Raw genomic sequence first — 26,219 nt, forward strand, 5'->3', positions numbered from 1 at the left:
AGCTGGAAGTAAAACAGTCTGCTGGATGTAAATCAATGATCGAATTTGAAGCATAAAATTTTTGCGCATACCTGAAAGATTACGAGATGATCATTCATTAACATTTTCTAATTTGTCACCAAATCTTTTTCATCTTAAACAAGGTTAACTTTATCACAACACCGCTGTTAGATAAACACTTGTTATCATAAATTTCTCAAATCGAATGAACACAATTTTACCAAACGCTTTAATCATCGATGTTGTTTTCATTGACATTTTGAAGCGACGCGAATAGATTTCAACTAAAAAAGTTGTTGATTTTGCATTGCGATTATTGTTTTGCTTTCAACTGTCTCCGGCATTTGACAGCATTCGAAACAACATATTTTTCAACTATGCAAATGAATATATGCAAATCAAAAACCATATTGGTTGAATCAAAAAGAAATTAGTTAAATCAACTATCGCAAAAATCAAAAACTGCGATATCGCAATTTTATGATCGAAGGGTTCTCCGTGCACCAGCCATGCAATGGTTCTGTACACTCTGAATCTGCTGCGAAGTCTGTTGTGAAACTGAAGGCCAAATTCAACTTCAGGAATGTAATACCAAGGCTTTGCTTTTTCATAATTATTACTAAGGAATTATTCAAAAAACTATTATTTAAATCTTGGAAAAAAAGTTTGTTTGAGCATCCTCTAGTATAGCCTTTACAATTTATAAAAAGTTTTGAACCAAATTTATAGAAGTTCTTCGTTTTCTTTTGCATTGTCGCTGCACACTTCATCCTGGTGTTTCGGAACCGAAATCCGAACAAAAGTCAATAGCAGTCTACGAGGCCATAAATCCTTTCATTTGAGTCTAAATTTGTGAAAATCTTCTCAGCCGCCTCTGAGAATTTGAAAAGAGCTCCGTTTTTGAGATCACTATTTCCGGTACTTTTGGCATCGGGAGCTGGTAACCGGTATAGCTGAAATTGGTTCGTTTGACCAGCAGCTAGTATAACCTATAAATTGAAACAATTGTAGTCAAGTTTAGAAGAATTTTTACGTGTTTTGCATTATCGCTCCAAATTTTGCATTATCGTCAATGACAGCTTGCAATTTCATACACAATTCATCCTGTATTTCCATAACCGGAAGCCGAATCGGGATAAAATTCTAAATCAACCTAAGGAAACATAATGCTTTTCATTAAAATCTGAGTTTGCGATCAGTCTAGCCCAGGGCTCGGGAACCTTTTGAGCCGAAAGAAAAAATTTTTAAGTGCCACCAAATAATTATTGTTTGCGTTTTCGCTTGTTGCATTAGTTTTATTGCGCTTTCGCTTGTTGCATAGCCCATTCGAGTTCTGAGTGCAACTGCTGTTGAATGTATGGCACAAATCTCCAAATCACCAGAGGAACGCCACTTGAGCCAATTTGTCATGATTCAATTTGGGGATGAAGCTGGTTTAGTTTCAGTTATCTTCAAGCGAAGGCGATATTTTATTCTACTGATTAAAGTTAACCTGACACACTTTGATAAGTTTTTGACGAAAACTTTCGGTAAATATGTGAAAAAAATTATTATTTTACGGATATTTTTTCAGACCGATTAGTTGATCACACATTGTTTAAAAGAATTTATTAAAATAATTTTCAAGTTGTTCGGTAAATCTGGATAGTCAGCGAGTGCGGTAAAAATACAGTATGAAACGTATAATCAAATTACATTTATCGAATTTCAGTAAATTTGATAATAATTTAATAATCAATTTCTTTCCATTCAATTTTTCTTACAAAAATAAAAATCATTATCAACCATGCGTTTCCATTGAAGCTCTATTAGAAGAAAACGCATAGTGCTTAGTTCTAGTAGGTATGTACTTTGCGTTTCTATCTAATACAACTTTAATGGAGACGCATGATTGATTGTTAATGTTTTCCAGAAACACAAATAGTGAGCTTTTCCGCATAAAAAAAATAGAACCGAAGCACTACAACGTGTCTTAAAATTATTCATTTATTTATTACTAGAAAAATCAGAAATGTATCAAAATCATGTTTAAAAAAAACATGTTTCAACAATTTTTAAGTATTTTCAATACAAGAAATACATCTTCAAAAAAAATTGAAAAATCGCAAACCTTCCTGACAAAGCCTGAAATATCACTGAGATTTATCAAATCTTTCGCACTTGCATCAAAAATAAAATAAAGATAAAATCAATAGATCCGTCAATATGACAGATAAAGGGTTGAAATTGTGGGAAAAGTATCACCAGTTCAAGCTCTTTCAAAGATGGTATAATGATGTGAATTTCCTTAGGAGAAGATTCCATATGCTTACCCGGCTATAACCTTTGAACATTGTGAGATTAGTGAGAACCAGTTGAAAAGTCTATAATGTCAAAAGCATATTCCGGGAATGTGTCTGGATTTCATTTAAAATTTTCATCTGTCCATATATTTTTTATTGCAATTTTTTGCTCTGGAGTGGAGAAAGTGAGGCGACATATATAAAAAAATCGAAAACTCTTTGAATTTTCGATCGAGTACATAATCAATAACAATTAAATTCACCAAAGCATCTTCCGACACAACAATCAAATGTTGAATGATAAAGTAAAATGAAATGGGTTTATGTCAAACTACGTATGGACCAACGTATTATTTGCGCAAAAATTAATAATATTTGGCTCTAAAAGCATATCAGTTCCTGTCATAAAGCGTATACGGTTTTAATCATATCCGGCATATGCATTTTGCCGCGTTCTGATAAATTAGTTGTTTAGCGAACATTATTCAGTCTAGCAGTTATCTTGTTGTCACCGGCCTGGACAACTTGCGTACGTGTCGCGACTCTCGAATCTTTGCTCGTGATAGGAAGTGTGATAAATACGCCTAAAGAACACGCTATAGCCGGTGTGTTGCTTGAAACCTGTCTAACCAGATGAATTAGAAAACATATGTTTTTTGAGCACGAACAGGAACCCAAAACAATGAAAGAACTGATCGGAAGGTCATTGAAAATATCTCAAATTGCGAATTTATTTAATGTAACGCTATCCATTCGCGAGCCTTTCAGAAAGACTAGCTCTTTTGAGTGTATGTTGTTGTTTAAATTATTTGAAGTGATTCTCAGTTCTTTTTAAACCAAATCGATTTTGTATTTGTCTCACAAGAGTGTGATATTCGGGATGGTTTACAATAATTCTGTGTTTCTTTTTTAGCTTGACGCAAAGTTACAACTCGTTTTTATTTCATCTACACTAATCTCAATTTTCATATCTTTGCTCTATAAATACGTCTGATTGGTATACTTTGAAATACTTTTTTGTAGACTCTCAAATGTTCGTACTATTTAACGAATAAAAAAAAAAACACATGAGTACCAAGAATGGTATCCAAATTAAAAATGATCGAAGGATAAAAATAAAAAACCGCTGCCTCAATTTTTTAAAAAACTTTTTTTATTGTATAATATAATTTAACCGGCTTTAACCTAGTTACAGTCGTTCGCCGGATAAATAATATAAGTTCAAAGGCTCATTGCTTAAGCTCTAAGATGTCGAGGGCATTTTTAAACTTATACAATTAGAAATCACAAAATGACAAGAATTATGAATTAAGTTTGGAACTATCAATATTTTAAAAATTCGACGTCCGGTGTATAGATAATTCCGGAGTTTCACAAAATATAGTTATAAAGTTTAGAAGTAAAAATTTTGTATGATTCTAGAAACTTTAATTCGTGAATATATTACATTGAAATATAGAAATTAAAAGGCTAAAACCATCAAACTAAATCATGTTGAAATATGAAAACTTGTAAATTTCATGAATTCTTATTATTTCATAAATAATTGTATAGTTAGGTAACAGTGTAATTTGACGATTTTGAAATCAGCTTTCTTCACGTTTCGCCTTTGGCTCATCAGTGTTTAAAGCGGTTCAAATTGAACGGTCATCTCCGCCTAACATTTCAATTTGAACCGCTAATCAAACGCAAAGTTTACACTATTTATGTAACGACTTTTTGGATATTGCACCGAGACGCAATATCCTTTCTGATGGGTACAACGAAAACGAGATTTTAAAAAGTTGTGCTTTTCTTCAGTTTTCATGTATTAGAACCAGGTCCGTCTCTGAATTGCTCAGGCTAATTAAAATTAACTTGAACATTGAACTTGAACTACTTTTCTAAGCCTCTATAAAAGTTTAGTTTTTTTTATCATTCCGTAGCGAAATTACAGACTGAAAAATGACTGATAAAAGTAGCGCAATTTTGCATGAGTCATGAATATGAAAACAATGTTTGAAAAGTGGGTGCCAATTGGTCGTTTTAATGGCTAAATTCTATGAATTGAAATTCGAATTCCAGCCGCATCCACCATGTCCCCAGGTTTAACTCAGGGCGACAACATTTTGTTCTCAGTTTTAAAAAAGCTTGCTTGAGGCTCATCGCTGATACAGCGAAGCGGTTATTGAGGCAGAAGAAAAGGTATTGTATAAAAAGGTATGTTGGAACGGCATTGGAACAAATGTGTTGCTGTTCAAGGAGCTCGATAAATAAATGTTGTTGTTATATTTCTGAGACGACGTATTATGATGAAACACCATTCAGATTAAACGGATGTCTAAACATGTGGTTCACATTCACGGAAACACTAATCAAACCGTTTCCCAAAAAATCTGATCTTCCTTTTGTTCTTCTACTGGAGTGATATGTTTTTGTGTATGTATTTCCGCTTTCATTTCATTTCTTAGTAATTGAAATGATACGTTTTTTTCGTTTTGCCTTTCTAATATACCATAGTATTATATATGAGAAAGGCATCAGTACACCACTAGGTGGATTGAAATAGGATTTTATAATTTGTTATTTTTATCATTTAAATTCTAGGCTATCTTTTCGTTGAGTTCAGTAATGATAAAAGCTAAACTGCAATCATGGCGACTTAAGTCCTACCAATATCAAGTGCAAACAACTCATCCGATAAAAAGCTAATTTTCAACAATATGAAACAAAATAGTGACTATTCGGAATAGAAAGAATATGAAAACTATTGCGTCATCATGAAGAGCGGAAAAGTGAGACGGGGCGAGTAGTGATGTCTTTTTTTCAATTGGAACAGAAAATAAATATGTAAAAATAATCGCTTTTTATTATTTTCCGTTGAAATCAGGAGAAATAATGCGTAATTGGCAAATTTCTGGAAAAATAATGTACAATTTGGAGTTTTGTTAGAAATTTATCCGTAGATCCTTAGAAAATACAGAAATCCATAGATCTTCGAAAAAACCGTAGGATTGGCAACGCTGGTGGCGAGGGACATATGAGCAGAGTTGCCATCTTATTTTTTCAAAAATCTGTCTCTGTCTCAAACATTTATCGGTATTTATCTGTGTCTAACTATGTACAAGGAAATTTTGACAGGATTTTAAGTAAGCAAAAAAAAGTCTTCTCGCCTGTCGTCTAATTTAGACCAAAACCGTAAAGATCTGGTGAGATCTGCAAAATCTGATGAAAATTGCAAAATTTGGTAAAAGATCTGGTTAGTTAAAGCGTCTGTCAAAGCGAGAAAAATCTGGACATTGGTAACGCTGCATATGAGTTATAAGAAGACTTTTAGTAAAAATAAACATTTGTCTTCTAGTAAAGGTAAAGTTACGAGAAATTATCCCAAACTACTTGCGATGGCTTCTCACGTATTGAGGTTCATTATACCGTTATTTTCCATCTCTTTGTAGTAACAATCGATTACATTGATAATCGTTGAGTTTAGTATTCTTCAATTATATTGACTACTCCGTGAAGGTTGTGTAATTTTCAGCCGCATAGATATTTCATTTTTGTAATTTCAGTAATTGAATTATTTTTTAGTTTTTAGACGTTTGAAGACGCTGAATTGTAAGTGATATTGGAAGATGATACTTCTAGGCAAAACCGACTGGCAACAATGTTGAATATTGCACAACAAACAATTTCGGACCATTTAAAAGCTATGAAAAAGGGGGAAAAAATAAGTGCCACATGGATTGAATGAAAGACAGCTGAAAACCCAAAAAAAAAACACTTGCTTTTGCACCAAAGACACTAAAGAAAATAAATTTTGTATCGAATTGTTACTGGCGATGAAAAATTGATTTATTCTAAGAATTCTAAAGGGAAAAGATAGGTCTCATTCGGGACAACCATCAATATCGACTGCAAAACCTGATCGATGTTTGGTGGGATCATAAAGATGTGATGTATCACGAGTTTCTAAAATTTAGTGAAACTGTTAATATGAATCGCAACAAATGATCAATTTGAACCATGAATTGATCAAAATGCTACCAGAATGAGCCAGAAAATGCGCAAGTAATTTTGTTATACGACAATGCATCTGTACATAAAGCAAGCACTTGGCTGGGATCAGCAACCTCACCCATCGTATTCATCAGAATTGACCCCTTCCGGTTATCATTTGTTTTCATCGATGGGCTACGCATTATCTGTACAACACTTCAATTCCTACGAAGAAGTAAAAAATTTGACGTCTGATTGGTTTGCTTCAAAAGACGATCATTTCTAGTCAAAATGTGTAGAAAGTATTGATTAATTTATTTTTCGATGTTCTTTTTAACAAAACAAAAACTTGAGGCTGGTATATGTTCTACTTAAATTAATTGATGTACATGGAAAAGTTAGTTGAAGAGTAGCTGTTCTTGTTGTCGAATATTTTCAATGTTTCAATGTACTCGACATTTGACAAAAAATATTGTCAAACGCAACCAGTAACGCAAATTACATATTTTGCAAGATAACGTATGGTCAAACACCATCTTTTAATGCTGTATTTCAAAATATTCTAGAGAATGAAGATTTAAAGTATTCATCATCAGCTTTCGAAAGATCGTACCGCTCTTGTCAAAGTTCGCTTTTTCAGTCACACCTTCTAAAGCAATATCGAATAGTCGACAAGAGGGTCCATCACCTCGCTGCTACATTGCTTTTAATAGGAACAAAGCAAGCTGTTCACGAAGATATAAATGAAATAGGTCGATTTGATGACATGAGAGTAACGAACCAGAGAGTGAGAGAGTGTCAGCAGCTTCTTCAAATAAGTACAGCAGCACTTACCCTAGATCATATCTTTGTAGTAAACCTTCACTAAGAAACAAAAGTTCAATTTCACCACAATTTACCGGTGCAGCGTCACTGAGTTTGTTCATTGCCAATCGAATGTTTACTACGAAACCGGTTACCACCCCGCATAGCGTGTCGTAGTGACAGTCGGTGAATGCATGCAAAACAACAAGTCTTGCGACATCATCTTCTCGTGACATGATCAGACTATCTGCAGGTAAGGCTCAGTCAGTGTGGTGCCGACAAATAAACGATTTTCGCCTGGGTAACATAGGCCGACTACTGCTGACTGTCGCAAATGTTATGTAAGCAGTAATGACCAACTTTCAAGCCCCGCGGGGCAATATTGAAGAATGTTCAAACAGATATAGAAGAAATAATCTTTCGCAATAAGTATTTAGCACCGTGCTGTTGCACTGTGTTTACTATTTTCCTTCGGATGAAATCTGATTGAATTCGGTTTGTTTTCAGCGAAGCGGAGTAAATTATTCATTTTCAGATGTGAAATGTTGTTGGTTCATATAAATTGTGTGTAGCGTTAGCGTACGATTTGCGAAAAAAAAAGAATAATTAGATCAGCTTTTGGTTAGTTCTCGTTCATTTACTATCCACTATATGTTTTTAATATGATGTAGGCAAGGGAATTTAGTATAGTGTACTTTTACCGGTTCGAACAGAAAGCCTTATAGTTACACAAGGCTTCATTATTAAAGTAAACCTAGATTTCTCATCGTACGGAGACACTATGCGTTCTTAACGGGTGTACTTTTTCCAATTCTTACTGTGGTTAACTGAAAAACGTTCCTTATCATCCTTATAGTGAGATTAGTGTACAAAGTTGCATGTAAGCGAAACTTTCTTGCAGAATACCAAAACTGAAGTTGGACTACGTATGTTTAAGGTTCAGAAGTATCTAAATCGTCACGAGAAACAGAATACGGTTGCAATACGGAACCTGTACGACAAGAAGTGATAGAAGCCAAACACTGCTTCGTAATGAAGGCGGACTTCTACCAGATTCCAGTGAGCCTGTATGTTACTGCCAACGATAAGTATAATATTGTCGAGCACCTCCGAGCACAGAACATGTCGAGGTTCAACAAAAAGTTCTTGATTTGGCAAGCGATTTGTGTTTGCGAAACGCGAAGTAAACCTTTCGCAAGCACTATGCGTAAACAAGTGTATTGAAAAAGTGTCTCCAAAAGTTCCTGGAGGCTTACGACGGACCGACGATCTTCTTGACCGAAGAAACGGGTGTACTTTTTCCAATTCTTACTGTGGTTAACTGAAAAACGTTCCTTATAATCCTTATAGTGAGATTAGTGTACAAAGTTGCATGTAAGCGAAACTTTCTTGCAGGATACCAAAACTGAAGTAGGACTACGTACGTTTAAGTTTCAGAAGTATCTAAATCGTCACGAGAAACAGAATACGGTTGCAATACGGAACCTGTACGACAAGAAGTGATAGAAGCCAAACACTGCTTCATAATGAAGGCGGACTTCTACCAGATTCCAGTGAGCCTGTATGTTACTGCCAACGATAAGTATAATGTTGTCGAGCACCTCCGAGCACAGAACATGTCGAGGTTCAACAAGAAGTTCTTGATTTGGCAAGCGATTTGTGTTTGCGAAACGCGAAGTAAACCTTTCGCAAGCACCATGCGTAAACAAGTGTATTGAAAAAGTGTCTCCAAAAAGTCCTGAAGGCTTACGACGGACCGACGATCTTCTTGACCGATTGGACATTATGCCACTACATAAAGGACGTGCTAGAGTGGTAAAGGGCGAATGATGTGAATCTCAAGCCGAAAGATCTGATCCACTTGAACACTTCGAAGCTGCACCCAGGAAAAAAATAATTGTGAATGAGCACCTTCTAAACCAAGGGTAGCAGGGAAGAATGTAAAAAAGAAATGAAGAAAGCATGTGTTAATACACACAAAGAAAAACAGTCAATTTCAAGGTCGTGCAGAGACTTACGGTTGGAGTTAAGGCCAAAGTTTGCGCATTCAGATATAAAGGTGAAATAATTTAAATGAGTGATGCTAAAACTAATTTCATTGTATCTTTTTACTCCCTGAGAATTTGGTGATAGAAACGGTAACGGTACACGATATATACATCAAAGCAAATGCCAATACAGAAGTTTTACATGGGGAAAAATAAATTTCATGTGGATGATCGTATCGAAAAGAAGCAATCAATTCGAATCGAAATACTTAATTTATTTAGGTTATTCACACCCATGAAAAGCGAATTGAATCGTCGTTTTTCTCATTACTATTTTACGTGAATGCAAAAGAAAACCCTTTTTGGAGTTTTTGATAACTATTTAGATTTTTTTCGCAGAACTACTAAGAACTGGTATAGCCGTAAACGTAGAACTGCACACCTTGAGAAATCGTGTATATTTACGTCTTCTGAGACTAAGTCAAAAATAACTCATTCCGACGTCAATATTTCAAAAGGGCCTAAAAACAATTGAGTTTCTCTTTGTTCACTTTCTCTTTCGATTATATTTGCGTTCTCTACATGTTTGGTACTGTTAGAAACATGGGAATATTGTCTTCAACCGTTGCTAAACACATTTTTTCGATAAAATAGTTAATTTTCCTCCAACTTTGCCAGCATGTTCATGATTAAATTATAGACAAAACAAGGGTTCATGACGAAATGTGATCTGTCAAAAACAATGTTGCCAAAAAGATACCAGCAAAAAATCACCCTTAATTTTATACATTCTGATGTATTGTTAAGTACTAGAATATGTAACTTTACATGTCTGCATAAAAAACTGGTTATGTTTGACACATATTTAAAACATTCTTGTCAAATTCAGTTATTTTACGAAACCAGTTCTTATGAATTGAGCCATACGTGGATTTGCGTCACCTGTAAAATTCACAATTTTTGCTATATTCTAAACCGAAATTCGTTTAGCTACCAAAAAATGTGCATACGCTAAACTGACTTGGCGTCGCAACAATTTCAAAAGTCTGTAAAGTTTGACCGAAAGTCTGCGAAAAACTTGATTTTCAAAAGTCAGCAAAGGTCTGCACAACAAAAAATGTCTGCAGCACTATGTCCGAAATCTGCAGTTTACAGACAAATCTGCACACGGAACGACCGAAATTAGCTCTACGCCTAATTCGTATTACTGTTTTAGAATTAGTTGATTTTAACAACAAAATTTCCAAAATAACTATGAAATTAGTTAAAATTGAGAATTTACTTTGCTGAAAAATACTCTTATTTTTAGAGAATGAGTTTAGTTGGCGAATATCCTGGACACAAACCAGCAATATTTCAATCCAACACTAAATTCTTATTGACAACTAATTTTGATATAAAAATCAAAAAAATTGTTTCTATTTATCCATCACCATCATTACTGAAGGACAGCACAAAGAAAACAAAAATGAAATTGGTTTTATTAACAAGTTAACTCATGAGAAGTGTCAAAGCAAAACAATCCATTAAAAAGCTAAAAAGTCTTGTTGAAACTGTTTGCAAATTGTTTTGATGTTTTTCGCATGTGTTACACTATATCCATATATAAATTTCTAAGCCGATATGTAAAAATGTCGTAAACTGTTAATGGAAAGTGTATTTATCCAAAATGTGTGCGCATTTGAAGCGATTGTGCGTAATAATGTTTCTACGCGGAACAGTGTAGTGAATTTCGAATGTTGCACTCTAATTATATATGTCAAATGTTTTTTTGTATCTTTCAACCTTCCGGGCTGCGCCGTCCGGTGTACTACTTGTATTCGATTTTTGTTTTCCGAGTGCTCAAAGTTTTCAGTAAGAGAGTCGATTTCGGGAAGTCAAATGAAGAAAACTGCGATTTAAAAGAAAATTTTTCAAAAAGTAGTTTATGTTTCATTTATGTACTTTTCTCCAATACAACATCGTATTTATACCTGCCAATATAGAAAAGACAACCGCGACTGAATTTTTTTTCGGTAGTAGTGTGCCATCTAGTGGCTAGTAGACATTACGGTGTTAACGTTCTTTCGGTGACAGAGCGCCATATAGCTGAAAATTGCAGAAACCAATTCAACCATTTATGTTGGTTTAAAACAACGTTTTATTTCTCTAATTCAACTAAAAAATTAGTTGAATGGAAATGAAGTGTGCCGTAGCTAAGAAATGACAGCACGTTTAATTGTCGAATTCAACTAAAAATAGCCATTTCAACAAATATTTGATTATTATTAAAAGTATTAGAATTAAAAAATCTACATTAGCATTAGCATTTAGTTGTCTCAAAAAATAACTAACTAAAATCAGAAAATCAACTAATTTTTTCGCCAAAATGCTGATTGCGGTCTTTCCGTGGCAGATCTGGCATCTCTACTTGTAGCTGCTTCAATGCTACATCATAAATCTTGCATTAAAACTCCACGAAAGCCTGCTGACCCCAACTATAAGAGTATATTCCTGCCAGGTGAACCATTCTTCATTCAGGTTTATAAAACAAAGTGAAAAGTCGCCATAAACCTGCGTTCAATCTCCGAATTCAAGAAAATTTTGAAGCCAGCTTTACGATCAAAATTTAATTTTTTCCGATGGAATGAATTCCGCTATGAATAAAATGTCATTTTGATAATATTTTTCTTGAATTTATGTGTGTCATGTCGGCTTTGATTGCAATCAGTAAGAATATATTAGATTTTAATCAATAGTTTGAGGCTTTTTCCGAACGTAAAAACGTCATGCGCTTTTATTTTTATGATTTGTTGTTTTATTTTTAGTCCAGTTGTTAGTCTGAGTAAAGGCTTATTATAGTTGTCATGAAACAGGTAGTGATTGAAAAATCAATCACAAAACTCCTATAAATTATAATCAGAACCACAAGGCATTCGAGGTAAGATTTTTAATTTAATTCTAAGTTAGCGAAAATTGACTCAGCCGTTATTTGTCGAATGGTACACTATTATGCAAAAGTGGATCCACTACAGTGGGTTATGTACAAGGCCATCACTTATACCGTTATATCTTCGATCGCTTATACCGCTATGTTTCTTCGAAAGGTACACACACAAAAATACAATGGTACATAACATTAGGAGTTCTGTTAAGAAGTCAGTTTTTTAGCAATTTTATTACCTTTCTATAGAAAAAGTCAAAACATATTTTTTTCCAAGTGGATCCAATCTTTTGCATAGTTAGTGTTTTTTACACTCGGTCTTTCGAAGCTCGGTTGAAAAATCGGTTTTCACTGTGATTGCATAGTCTTTCTATAAAAGAAAGACAAAAACACTCTTTTTGCGGGGATTAAGCTTCATACCACTATACTACAAACGTAAGACAGATTCGGTGCATTTTGTCTCCAAGAACATGAGTTTCCTGAGTCTCCAGGAACAAGAGTGCTCTGAACTACGTTTACTCGTAACTATGATAAAGCGGGTACTGAAGAGAAAGTACAGGAAGCAAATGAATTGCTTAGGAAGTTGATGAAAATAACTAAATGATACGGAATCAGAAAGTATAAGCTTCTATGGATGGCGTGAAGCTTTCACCGAGTAGCCTCCAATACATATTTCAAATGTAAGCAAATTCGGTTGTTATCTGTTAAATGTTAAAAATGCTGAAATTTTATAGTAAACTTACTAAGTTGCAGATCGTAAAATATTGGTCATCCAGCAATTTTAGCTAATAATTGAGGTATTTGAATTATGGTAAATTTTTTAGGTCGCCGTATTGATCCCTCAGTTATATGTAGATCAGAATTCATGTATAAAAATCTCTGATTTTTTTTTGTAGTATTAAGAATGTCGGTCATAATGCAAAAATTTAACCGTGCAAAAAACCAAAAATTTTTTGCTAACTTAACCTTAAAACTAAACTACTATTAACCTGCGATCAACTTTCCATCTATTGTAATAAAAGAAAAAAAAAGTTGTCTAAACAATTTGAAGATTGGTTTGTAAAATTTGCTATCGCACTCTGTAAAACAAGAGAATGCGCATAGACTTGCACACCCGTCTGCAATCATGGATCCGATAGTAGGTTGTCAAATGTGGAAACTAATAGCCTCAGTACTGCTAAAAAATTTCACAGATTTTTTATATAGTAACTATCCTGTATGCGATTGTTTTATTCATACATTTGCTCAAATGTAATCGAAAATCGGGATTTCACAATTTCGATTTGTATGGGAAATGAGACGTCGGAATTTGATCGACCTGAATCATGATACATATGAATTGTTTGGGACTCTCAAGTGGATAAACATACGCGAACAATGTCTGTCTAAATCAAGTATCTGCATCCTCTCTAGCAATAAACTATGTAACTTTATATACGTTAATCACACGTTTCAAAACAGTTCGGATGAAAATATTGACGATGTATCAGCATTTGTGCCATAAAGCTGGTATCACTCTCACTCACTTCTCCCTCAACTAACCTTCTTCTTCCATCTTCATATCCACTTTTCTCTTCTATCTCGCCTTTCAAGGAAGCTGCTCTGTAATGCTGTAATATTGTGTCATCAACTAGTTATAGGGTTAGTAGTTTAGTTTTACCTGTTAGTTTTAAATTGTTAGTTTTAAACGTAAATGTATCTGTTGGATCATTGTAATCTGTTGATACAAAAGATGAGGAGGTTTTATGCCTGCTGGAGAGAGAGAGAGATTACTATATTTCATCTCCATCGGGCTTTTCCCTGCTCCCCAAAATAAATAAATAAATAAATAAACATTGCGAGCACATTGAATAAGATAGGATCGTTAGCATAATTGTTAAACATTATTCTGCGATATATAATATTCTTACTTTGTTAGTTATCAAGTATATAGTTTACAGCTGATATCTATTGCATTTAGGATTGCCATTGCCAAGGAAATACGTACATTATTATAATTCTCGTTTGGTAGCATCTTTCAATAATCAATCAAGCAGCTATAACTCAACTTCAGTCTGCACTTTTGTATTGAATTCAATCCGTAAGTCCTATTCTTATCGAATAAACATCAATTCACATGTGTCAGCATTAGTGAAAACAATGTTCATGGGTGCAGAAAATCACTTTTGCGGCAACAACGATTCCATTTCGAAAGTGACTATCACACACCAATCACTACAAATTTCTGTATCGCTCAGCTCCGTGGTTAGCCGGTGGCTTATTTATTGTAAGTAGCTTCAACTGTGCTGCTGCTACTCATGTACACCAGTATAATTACTTAACCTTCCGGTGGTTGCTCGACACGCTGTTCTAGCGATTTCTTTCGGGGTCACTATTTCAATGAGCGTTATTGTTTAAATTCTATGTTCTGCACTGTTAGCAACTTTTTTTCGCGACTCGTTTCCCTCGTTAACTTGGAAATATATGGTTGCGTACAAAACAACGGAACGGCGTGACGCCACCTGTCCCCGGAAGGTGTGTACGGATTTCTATAGTGCTTCCACGTTTGAAGCCAGTAACACTACACTTGACTGATCGACCTGCGCAGGACGTGTGATAGAAAATATCCTGCTCACACCTATCCCTGCCACCGAGAACAAGGTATGGGTTGCAGGTCGATACACCATAAAACGCGAACAAAGACTGAGGCTATCGAGAAGTTAACTTCTCGTGGTTTGCCTCCCCGCTCACTGGCTTAACACAGCACATATGCCTTGAACGGCGTGAATTTCTCGCTCTACCATGCGCCCCCTAAAGCTTGCCAATTCGCATGTACCTGTCTGCTATATATTGGAAGGCGCAATCGAGTAGCCTTGGAAGAAAAAAATTGCTGTTTTGTGCATTTGTCTCTTCGCGACGCCTTGAGGGTAGCATGTGCAGTATTCCACGGTACACTGTTGAGAACTAAGCCACTTGGTGGTATCGGACATATCTATCATAATTGTAACCCTCGGAAATAATAGATACAATGGTTTAAGTCTTTAATACAGCACGTCTCATATCTCCAGGCTACGAAAATGTAACGTGTTTTTGAACTGAATTGTTGTTCACTTATTGTATTGCAAAGCGCAAACAGAATTCATTCAAAATTCTTTTCCATCAACCAAACCGATCTACATTGAAATTTAGTGGCTTACAGCTTTCACCTTCGCAGATGTTTACCACAATATTGTGACTATCGCGTTCCAACTTCACAGGATGGATCACAGGTGAAACATTTGAATGTTTATTTCTCCAGTTTTTCTCGATACTCAATTTAGTGTATCGGATGAAAATTGCTTTTAAGAAGCAAGACTGTACGCAAGTGTATGGGTAATGTAAACAATTTGTGCGTAAAAACTAGTTCCATCGCGTTTTCCCAGATCATATATGAAATTAAACAATCATGTAGGGTAACGGTACTTCTATTCATCTCCGTTCCACCATTCATCTAATGTTCTAAAACCTCATTGTCTCAAAAAATTAGGATGTTAATGAGTGACTTCACTTCTTATTTTCGTGTCGTAAGAACAGCAGTGTTACACTCGTCGACGATTAACAATTATCTCGAAACCAGCAAATGCGTTTGCCGAAATTTCGAAATATGTGTTCGCTTTTGCCGAAATTCGGCTAAACAACTGTCATTTACGGTTTACATTTTCGCTTGACACAACGCAGTTATTTTCTGACGAAATATTTCGGAGAAAATTTCCGGTGGTCAGTAAGAATCTACGATCTATCCAGTAAGCATAATATCTACAAATTATTGTTGATTGTTTATATAGAAAGCTCCTACCAGATCCTGCTTTCACTGTTATTATAGGATATATCAAATAACTTCAACGCCATGTCAACAAACATATCCTACAATCGGTGTTTTGTCCGAAGTACATATTTTATATTTGTACGTTCTCAAAACATAAGCAATGTAATTTATAATTTTTACATGTTTGTACGAAAATAAAATGAAATCTTGATCCTCAATTGAATGTTCAAATAAAAACAAACGAATTCTTCATTTATTTTCAATTGCTGAAAGCTCAGTAATTAATAAATTTCACTTCGTTGCTTTTGTCGAACAGTCAGTAAAGGTTATGCCGAACAGACAGTAAACTTTTTTCTGATAACTTCGGTAATAACTGACGTTTGTCAAATTTCACATTGCCGAGACCCCGCATTTATATCTTTTACCGAAATGATTACCGAGTACTCGGTGGTGCAAATTTCGGCAATTATTTTGCCGAGATTCAGCGAAAAAATATTAGTGTGTATGTTATGATGAGCTTAAGGAAATAAGGTAATAAAATCTGAATATAGAATTAGGGCTATTTTTCATTAAACATAGTCGAATTTGATATTCACACCAAAAAGACCAACATTACATTTGTTTGAGAATAAATAATTTGAAAATTTATTCTGAGTACGTAACCTCGATAGGTAGCACAACACATATAATAGGTCAAATTTAGAAATAGCCAGCACACGTCTAAAATAAATTACCCATTTATGTGGGCTATTCGTCTCATTATCGACAAAACTGGGAAAACTCATTGAATGAGTATTTTTTTCACAAAAATGGGTGAAGCAAATGTGTGTCAAAAATTGGGTGGTTCATTACCCTGTTTTATATGATGAAACGAACAAAGAAAGGGTAGAAACAGAGAATGGCTAGGATGTGTATTTTTGGATTGTTTAAGAATATCAAAATGAATGAAAGTTATTTGGAAAAAAATATTAAACTAGTGAACTCCTGAAACAAGAAGTAAACATAATAAATCGAACGTTAAACTAAAATGATATTAGAGCTTACTCAAACTGGACAAATAGGCAACCTATACACTCGGCTATGCACTAATTCTGATGATTTATTTTATAAAACCCGTTCTCTCGCTTCCAATTAACGTCGAAAACGGTTATTTCTGATACTCATAATTGAGTATTTTATTTTAACCGTATAGGTAGGTGACACAAAGGTCAATAACTCTCCGATCTGATCAACAGATGGCGTCACTTCCGATTTCACTTGCACGGAACGACCGAAATTAGCTCTGCGCCTAATTCGTATTACTGTTTTTGAATTAGTTGATTTTAACAACAAAATTTCCAAAATAACTATAAAATTAGGTAAAATTTAGAATTTACTGCGCTGAAAAAAACTCTTATTTTTAGAGAAGGTGTTTAGTTGGCGAATATTCTGGACACAAACCAGCAATATTTCAATCCAACACGAAATTCTCATTGACAACTAATTTCGTTATTAAAATCAGAAACTTTGATTCTATTTATCTATCACCGTCATTACTGAAGGACAGCAGTGTCAAAGCAAAACAATCCATTAAAAAGCTCAAAGGGACAGTCTTGTTGAAACTGCTCGCAAATTGTTTAGATGTTTTTCGCATGTGTTACGATATATCCCTATATAAATTTCTAAACCGATATGTAAAAATGACGTAAACTGTTAGTGGAAAGTGTATTTATTCAGAATTTGTGCGCAGTTGAAGCGATTGTGGGTAATAATGTTTTTACGCGAAACAGTGAAGTGAGTTTCGAATGTTGCACTCTAATTGTACACGTCAAATGATGTTTTTTTTGTATATTCTCATTCCGGGCTACGCCGTCCGGTGTACTACTTGTATTCGGTTTTTGTTTTCCGAGTGCTCAAAGTTTTCAGTGAGAGAGTCGATTTCGCGAAGTCGAATGAAGAAAACAGCGATTTAGAAGTAAAATTTTTCAAAAAGAAGTTTATGTTTCGCTTATGTCTTTTTCTCCAATACAACATCGTATTTATACCTGCAAATATAGAAAAGATAACCGTGACTGAAATTTTTTTCGGTAGTAGTGTGCCATCTAGTTGCTAGTAGCCATTACGGTGTTAACGAGCGCCATATAGCTGCTGATTGCAGAAACCAGTTCAACCATTTATGTTGGTTGAAAACAACGTTTTATTTCTCTAATTCAACTAAAAAATTAGTTGAATGGATATGAAGCGTGCCTTAGCTAAGAAATGACAGCACGTTTAATTGGTGAATTCAACTAAAAAAATAGCCATTTCAACAAATATTTTATTATTATTATGAATTATGAATGAATTATGAATTATGAAAACAACGTTATGAATTATGAATTATGAAAACAACGTTTTATTTCTCTAATTCAACTAAAAAATTAGTTGAATGGATATGAAGCGTGCCTTAGCTAAGAAATGACAGCACGTTTAATTGGTGAATTCAACTAAAAAAATAGCCATTTCAACAAATATTTTATTATTATTAAGAGAATTAGAATTAAAAAATCTAAATCAGCAAAAGTAAGATTTTTTTAGTTGTCTCAAAAAATAACTAACTAAAATCAGAAAATCAACTAATTTTTTCGCCAAAATGCTAATTTCGGTCTTTCCGTGTGTCAAATCTTTTACAGTAACCAAAACTTCGGGTACAAGAACGTGGTTTGGCTTGATCAGCTTGTAAACTTTATGAATAGCATTCTAAGTAGCTCAGTTTTGTCTATTGCGCATAGAAAAGCTATGCAATCACTGTCAAAATCGCCTTTTCAACCGAGGAACGATTCAACTCGACAAACTGAGCAAATGTCTGCTGTGTGTGTCTGTATGTGTCTTATGGTCGGCTGTTGAATTTCATTCCGATCCGACTTGCGATTCTAAAACTACAGGGTGATACACACAAAAAATGGAAAAAGATTAGCGCTAAATTTTCTCAGAGATGGCTGAATCAATTTTCATAAACTTAGATTAAAATAAAAAGTTGTTGAAACCTTGCTATTGAATTTCATCTGGATACGACTTCCAATTACGGAGTTACAGGGTGAAAAATGTGCACTCAATTTTCTCAGAGCTATACCGAAAATTATGACTGAAACGTTTAATGAAGCCTAACATACTATTTGCTTTATTGATAATTGTACTAAAATGTTCCACGAAAGTAAGTTTTGAATCTAAAATTATGCCTAGGCCTCTAATAATTTTACATTTTTCTACAGATTGGTTTCCTAAATATATGTAATTAGAGGGAGACATGATTTTACTACTAAACGTTACTGAACTACATTTCTTAGCGTTTAGTTGGAGTAAGCTTTTATTGCACCAAATGTTGAATACGTTAATTTCATATTGAAATACTTCAGCATCCACAGCATTTTTTTTCAGTCATATTATTTGTACTGGGCTTGTATAGAGCTGGTGTAAAAGGAGTTCCATCGTCTTTGGGTCGGGATGTCTTTCTATTCATTTTCTCACACGGCTTTACATAATGAGAGGTTTACTTGACAGTATTGACATGTGGCTTGCTGATTTCGGTACGTGATCAGCGTTTTACATGGATACCTTCCATTGTTAACGAAAGTCACATGCGAGGCACATGCGTAAGACACACAAATTTTTCTCTGAACGAAGATACTTTATCCATATTGAAACATACTTTATTGAACAACCCAATAACTGAACAATGTGTATCTTGTACCTGTTTTCAAAAGATTCAAATTTCGGTCTACGTAGTTCATGAATAGTCCCTTATACTCGACATAATGCACGTCATTGTTGTTAACTGTAACTTTAATTGCTTCTCACTAAGAGGAATACTATTACTTGAATCTCGAGAACTTTTTTCTGGATGATATTAATTTGCTTGTTAAGCAAAGCTTCTTTTTCTTGTGCCACACGATAAATACGGAACCCATTGAAATAAAAAAAAAATTGACTTTGGTCGCCTAATCGCCAGTGCCGGGACCTTTTGATCGTTAGGTTTACTCATCTGCTGGTTTTTAAGACTGACGGTTCGGATTGGTAATAAATAAAACAATGGATGTTACCTGGAGTAACTTAAAAATATAAATTAGAGGCACGTCGATTGCAGACCATCGAAAATAATTCGAATCCATTTGATACAAGCATTGCATTGAGGCGGGGCTGGTCGATAGAACGATGACCTCGGAGCACGATATTTGTAACGGGTCATCAGAATTCGATTGGGCTAACACGTAACTGAGTCCAGGATTAAAGTTATTATTTCTTCAAACTGCTGCCAGACTGTGAGGCTTCGATTACGTTTAACACACACATCTAGCATGACGTAGAAGTACAAGATTTGTTCGTATCGTGCATTCTTTTGGTAATAGTGGTCTTGGAGCCGAACTAAAATTTTCGGCTCCGATAACTCCCTAATCCGTTAATTGTTCTGAGTTGGATAAGTTCGTACGTAACATTCAGTGAAATTTCGGTAGACATTCGATGAGTGCATCACGTCACTCATTCATTTACCACTATATTAACTAATGTCGTTTTCGCTTGATGCCAAATCTAACCCCGTTTCCACCCTAACTGCTGTCAAACCGTTTTTTTTGTAACTTGTTTCGAACCTAGTTTCAATGTTGTTGAATTGAAAATCGAGTCAGTTTCGAGCCTGGTTTTTATAGCAGGTTTTGAAAGTGCGCACCCAACACAGTTTCGTGAAAAGTGTTTGTTTGACGAAACTACCCTGGGTCAGTTTCAGTTTTCTCAAACGAAAACGACATAAGGTACACTGTCTTAACTCTAAAATGTCGAGAGCATACATCACCCTACCAAAAACCAAAAATCAAAACTACCGATGGTGTTAGCTTTTTTACAGTCACAGCTGAATATTTCCACGAATTGGTACCGAGTAAATGAGTTCATCGCTTCGAAATGTTCAATCAAACCAAACACAAACTATTCTTGAACGAGAATCGATCGTTGAAGCACGTGGATTACATAATTATCGTAGCCCCTCATTACTTGAGTTCGTCTTTCGTGTGACGAAGTGTTTTAACAAAATACATTGCCTAAAAGCACTTTATTGTGCTCTGGTCCATTATACACTCGAATATAAAAATCATACAATATATTTTTTTCGTTTCGCGCTTCGCTAACTTCCATGGAGAGATCCTCAAAATTCTTTGAGCTGCTCATAATAGTATTGGATATTTGCTTCCTTCGATCACTGTAGCTTTAGTTTGTGCCTGCTGCAAGCAGAAAAAGTTTTATGCTTTTTGGAGACAAAGTTGAAAGTTTTATAATAGCTTATTTTTTACCTACTTCAAAAATAAATGAGATAAATAAATTGTAGATCGAGTAATGAACTAAAAAATTTGAGGTTAGTGAGTTAGCTATTGGTACAATTACCCTATTTCATAAACATTGGCGTTCTTGCCAATTTCCGACAGATGCGTTAAAAAAAACCTGATCAATGTGATCCCCAATATCGTTTCCCCAACTACGTTTCAATCATTTTTGGTGACCTTCAGCATTGTGGCGAAATAGACGAGTGAGCTCTACTACAATGTACTCAGCAGACACAGCGAAAAGAAACGAATCGCGCAGCGCTTTTTTCGTTTGCTCCAAGAAAGAGTTTGTGCTCTTTTTGGTCATTCACCCAGACGTTATTGATTTGACAGACTTGGCTCACCGTTATTTGGATTGTCTGTGAATCTGAGAGAGCTGATTATTATGTTGACCTTGGTGCACGAACCTCGGGTGTTGCAAAATATTATGTACAAAACTAGCTTTACCCACTCCATCGAACAGAGGAGTGTTTCCAGCAGAAATGCGTAAATAATCCGTTCAGCTTTATTGTAACTGTAAACGCCGCGAGTTGTGCACCAACTCGTGACCGTGTGCGAAGCACGGAGATGATGATGATGACTGTGATGAGTTTAATGACTCTCCGGGTTTTGTATACAGAATTGGATAGTAGAAGGACATTCGATTTCCGCTTCTCTATATTTTCAGTTATCAATAATTTATTGAGTTTCGCCGAATTCGTACAATGACTAAAAATATTCGGATTAGAGTATGCCACTGCTACTTCCAATTTGAAAAAGTTTAATCATCAAAGCGCATGCCTAATCAGAGATTAATTGAAGCACTGTGATTGTTCAAATTCGCTTCTGTCATGAAGTGAAAATCAATAGAGCAATGTAATGAGTATAGAAATTTAAATTTCCACTAGCTAAACTGTTGATGGATTGAGTATGAATTGAACCTTTCAGAGTTCGTCTGTTAACCTTGAATGTTTGGTAGCCAGTTTTATTATTTAGCATGAAGTTGTTGTTTCAACGTGAATCAGTATAGAGTGCCGTTACAAATGGGATGCATTGAATATAATTAAGAGAAACACATCTTGAGCTTGAGCAACCACCCCACAACAAAAGTTGCAGAAACTTTACGTCTGCTTAGCGGTTCAAATTGAACTGCCGAGTTTAGCACTAAGAAGTTCAATTTGAACTGTTCTGCACTGATGAGTCAAAGACGAAACGTAAAAATAATAAAAACGGTTATGTGCCCTAGCACAAAATTTGGCTAACCCAAATTGTAATTTGAAACCAATTTGAACTGATATTCAAGGAAGTATTGAAATCATGAAACTTTACTATCAAACTGAGAGTTGTTTGGCCTGACTTGACGTTGCATATTGGGCGTTGAAATTCCATGTCAAATTATAAAGTCAACAAATTCAAACTAGATAAATATACGGAATTACAATTCAATTTTGGATAAAAAAATTTGAAAAATATTATGAAATTTCGTCGTGGAATATTCTTGTGAGCACGCCAATGACTGATTGAAACAACCACAATCTATTGGAATAATATCTTTTAGCATCATTTTGTTTATTTAGGGGTTAGCCTATGTTTGTGCTTAGGGCACATAACCGTTTTTACTGTTCTTTACGTTTCGTCTTAGACTCGTCAGTGCAGAGCAGTTCAAATTGAACTGCTTAGTGCAAACTTAAACAGTTCAATTAGAACCGCTAAGCAGACGTAAAGTTAATGCTATTTGCAAAACACTTATATATTTGTTACCGAAGTACCACGTCTTTCATGACGTGCCGAACGAAAACGTTATTTTCGGCTCAATCTGGCCGATGCAGGTATGGTCATTTAGAGGTTAGCCTATGTTTGAGCTCATGTTGTTGTAAGAATTTCATTTTATTAGTGAATATAGATTAATACAGATTTTTTATATAAAGCAATATCTAGGGGGAGATGAGTTTCCATTTTCATCCAACGAGGATCGGAGGTCACTTCGTCCGCGGCTTATCTCATCATCCATTGCTTCATGGTCGGTGTTGTGTGTGATTTCCGTTTTCTTATCGTTTTCCTTGTTGATCGTAGTCTTGGACTCGTTGAGAACTGCTGTAGATGCGCCTTGTTGTACATTGGTTGCCTGTTGCCTGTTGGTTGCAGGGTAAGATGTTAACTGCAGCTGGTGTACTTTGTTATATAGGGGATACTAATGGTTTCGTTGAAGGGAATACTTCATTGTTGTTGGTGGCTGTCACAGATGTACTGGGGTTGCTTGGGGTTGGTGTGAAGGAAGCGCCGTTGTCCTTTGGTGTGGTTGTCTCCTTGTCCAGTTTATCACATGGCTTACCGTAGTGAACAGCTTTTTGGCAATATTGACATGTGGCCATCTGATTGTCATAGGTAACAAATGATTTGCACGGAATTCTTGTATCCTGACCCAAAGTTACATAAGAAGGTAAAGGCGTAACAAACGTACGCCATTTAGAATACCGGAGAAAAAGTTCTTCCACTTTTCTTTTTCGATAGAGAGAATCTCTCCGTATTGCGACATAGTTTTGCGAATATAAGAATCGGTGGCGCTTGAGAGAAGATTATGCACACGCACTTCTATAGCACTATCTTCCTCATATACTGGAATATTGTACTTAATGTTGTCGTGCTCCACATAGTGCACATTGTTATTGTCTTTTGCGAATTGAATAGCATCCAACTCTTTATAAAACTGGATGTAAACAACATTATTCGTCTTATTGCATTGAAGTAAATGTACACGTTTAATGTCAAGATGCATCTGCTCTTTAAGCAAACCTTCAAGTTCTCGTATCGAAGGTCGAATTTTGCACTGCCTGAAGTCAACAACAATTGTATTCTTTCGTGTCGGCGTTAGCTTTTGTTCGTTTCGTTCACTCATTTCGAGGTCGTTCTATTGTTCACTACACAATACTGTACTTGGTTTCTTCCGTCCCGAACGTAAGCGCTTTTGTTATATCGACTTACTTGAATGAGATGTGAAAGCGAACTGAAACTCCACAGTTGATTTAGCTGAAACTTACATCGATACAGACGCAAAATTTATGTTTACATGTTAGTAGATGTAATATTGTGTTATCACCGAAGAAATTACAGCATATTTCATTTTTTCTAAGAATGCAGAGCGAACAATTCAAACAATCTACGATAAAAAATCATGACTTACTTACTTACTTTAATGGTGCACATTCCGTCTTCGGAACATGACCGAACGAATTGTAGCTTTCCAGGATACTCGATCTTGAGTCGCCGTTCTCCAGTCGCTTTGTACTCCCGCTGCACGTGCATCCTCTTCGATTGCGCACAGCCAGCGAGTGCGAGATCCACCCCGCAGTCGAAGACCTCTCCCAGGTTCTCTGCTGAACATCACGTAGGCCATTCTATCTTCCGGCATTCTTGCTACATGTCCAGCCCACTGTAGTCTGCCGTATTTTATAAACCTTCCAATGTCCGCATCTTTGTATACTTGGTACAGCTCATGATTCATGCGTCTGCGCCATTCTCTTCTTTGCCGCCGAGTATTGAGCGCAGGATTTTTCTCTCAAAGACGCCGAGTACTCGAACATCTGTTTCCTTCAACGACCATGCTTCGTGGCCGTATAAGACAACAGGTAGTATCATCGACTTGTATAGAGCAAGTATTGTGCGTGTTTGCAAGCTGCGAGACCTAGCTGGTTACGGAGCCCGTAGAAAACCCTGTTAGCAGCTGCAACACGCATTTTTATCTCGCGGCTAATATCATTATCGCATGTCACTAGTGTTCCAAGATATATGAACTCGTTAACAACCTCGTATTGTACCCCATCATTCTCCACCTCGGGTCCTACACCGTTTGGGCTGTCTCGTTCTCTACCAGCCACCATGCCACTTAGTCTTGGTAGAGCTTATCGTAAACCCTATTCTCGCAGCTTCTTTCTTGAAGGGCACAAAAGCCTCTTCCACAGCTCTACGATCCACACCAATAATATCAATGTCGTCCGCAAAACCAAGAAGCATGTGAGACTTATTGATGATGGTTCCGTTTCTTTGCACGCCGGATCTTCGTATGGTACCTTCGAGCGCTATATTGAACAACATATTTGAGAGCGTGTCGCCCTGCTTCAATCCATCTAACGTCACGAAAGCATCGGATGTCGTATCAGCTATCTTGACGCTTGATTTCGATCCATCGAGCGTCGCACGAATCAGTCTAATTAGCTTTGTCGGAAAGCCATGTTCTAACATGATCTACCACAATTCGTAATGTTTCACTGAGTTGTACTCCCGAAACGTATCGAGAATTTATCGCAAGGTGAATATCTTGTTCGTCGTTGAACGTTCTTCTCGAAAACCGCATTGGTATTCGCCGACAAAGGATTCCGCCAATGGACGCAGTCTGCTGAACACAACTCTAGAAAGTACATTGTAGGCGGTATTGAGGAGTATTTTTACAATCAATGACCCTTTTTGTAGATAGGGCATATGATATCATCCAGCCAGTCCGAAGGCATTTCCTCTCCTTCCCAGATCATTCAAATTACTTGGTGGAGTGCGTAGTACAGTTGCTCCCTTTCGATTTTGAGAAGTTCAGCCGAAAAAATCAAGACTGTTGAAAAAAAAAATCACTTGCGACATTAACTTAACCAACAGAAATTTTAAAGAGAATTTCAGTAGATTTCAACCTAGATGTTGCACATCCGCTCAGAAATTTTGTTTGGATTTGGTTTTCAGCCATCAGTAAAACAATTGTCTCACGGTTTACTTTGGTTATTGCACGAAAATTAGAAATTTTTGGGTCGACTCTTTCACAATAACTTATTGGTTTACCTAAAATACAACAGATAGTGTTTTGGAACACCAAGTGGTAGTAATCTACACAATTCGAGAGTCGCGATGAGTATCAAAACATGGCCGTGTTTGGGGCTCAAAACGCAAGAGGCTCAACGTAATCGGTGTACTTTCAAATTGCTGGTGCTAACATACCGGTGTCATATGGCTGTTTTCAGCAGTAAGAACTATCAACTAAAAACTGTACTAGGATCTACAAAAGACTATACAGATATTTTTAGAAAATCCGGAATATATCAAATCTCGTGTTCTCATTGCGAGAAAAAATATATTACACAGACCAAGCGGACTTTGGAAATTCGGTTCAAAGAGCAC

General features: G+C 35.8%; 1 protein-coding gene across 13 annotated transcripts in view; it reads right to left on the reverse strand.

Moving 5' to 3' along the window:
* Positions 1-26,219, reverse strand: part of LOC131425410 (progestin and adipoQ receptor family member 3) — a 59,102-nt gene that overhangs the window by 16,746 nt on the left and 16,137 nt on the right. The window contains exon 1 of one of the 13 annotated variants that reach the window (XM_058587302.1): positions 13,960-14,641. The exons of the other annotated variants lie outside the window; for them this stretch is intronic. Within the exon in view, the coding sequence (XP_058443285.1) occupies positions 13,960-13,986 (27 nt within the window). The 5' untranslated portion in view covers positions 13,987-14,641. Of the gene's footprint in view, positions 1-13,959; positions 14,642-26,219 lie in introns of those variants that run through there. 13 annotated transcript variants of the gene reach the window in all.

This window comes from Malaya genurostris, chromosome 1, assembly GCF_030247185.1.
Source record: "Malaya genurostris strain Urasoe2022 chromosome 1, Malgen_1.1, whole genome shotgun sequence".
Classification (NCBI taxonomy): domain Eukaryota; kingdom Metazoa; phylum Arthropoda; class Insecta; order Diptera; family Culicidae; genus Malaya; species Malaya genurostris.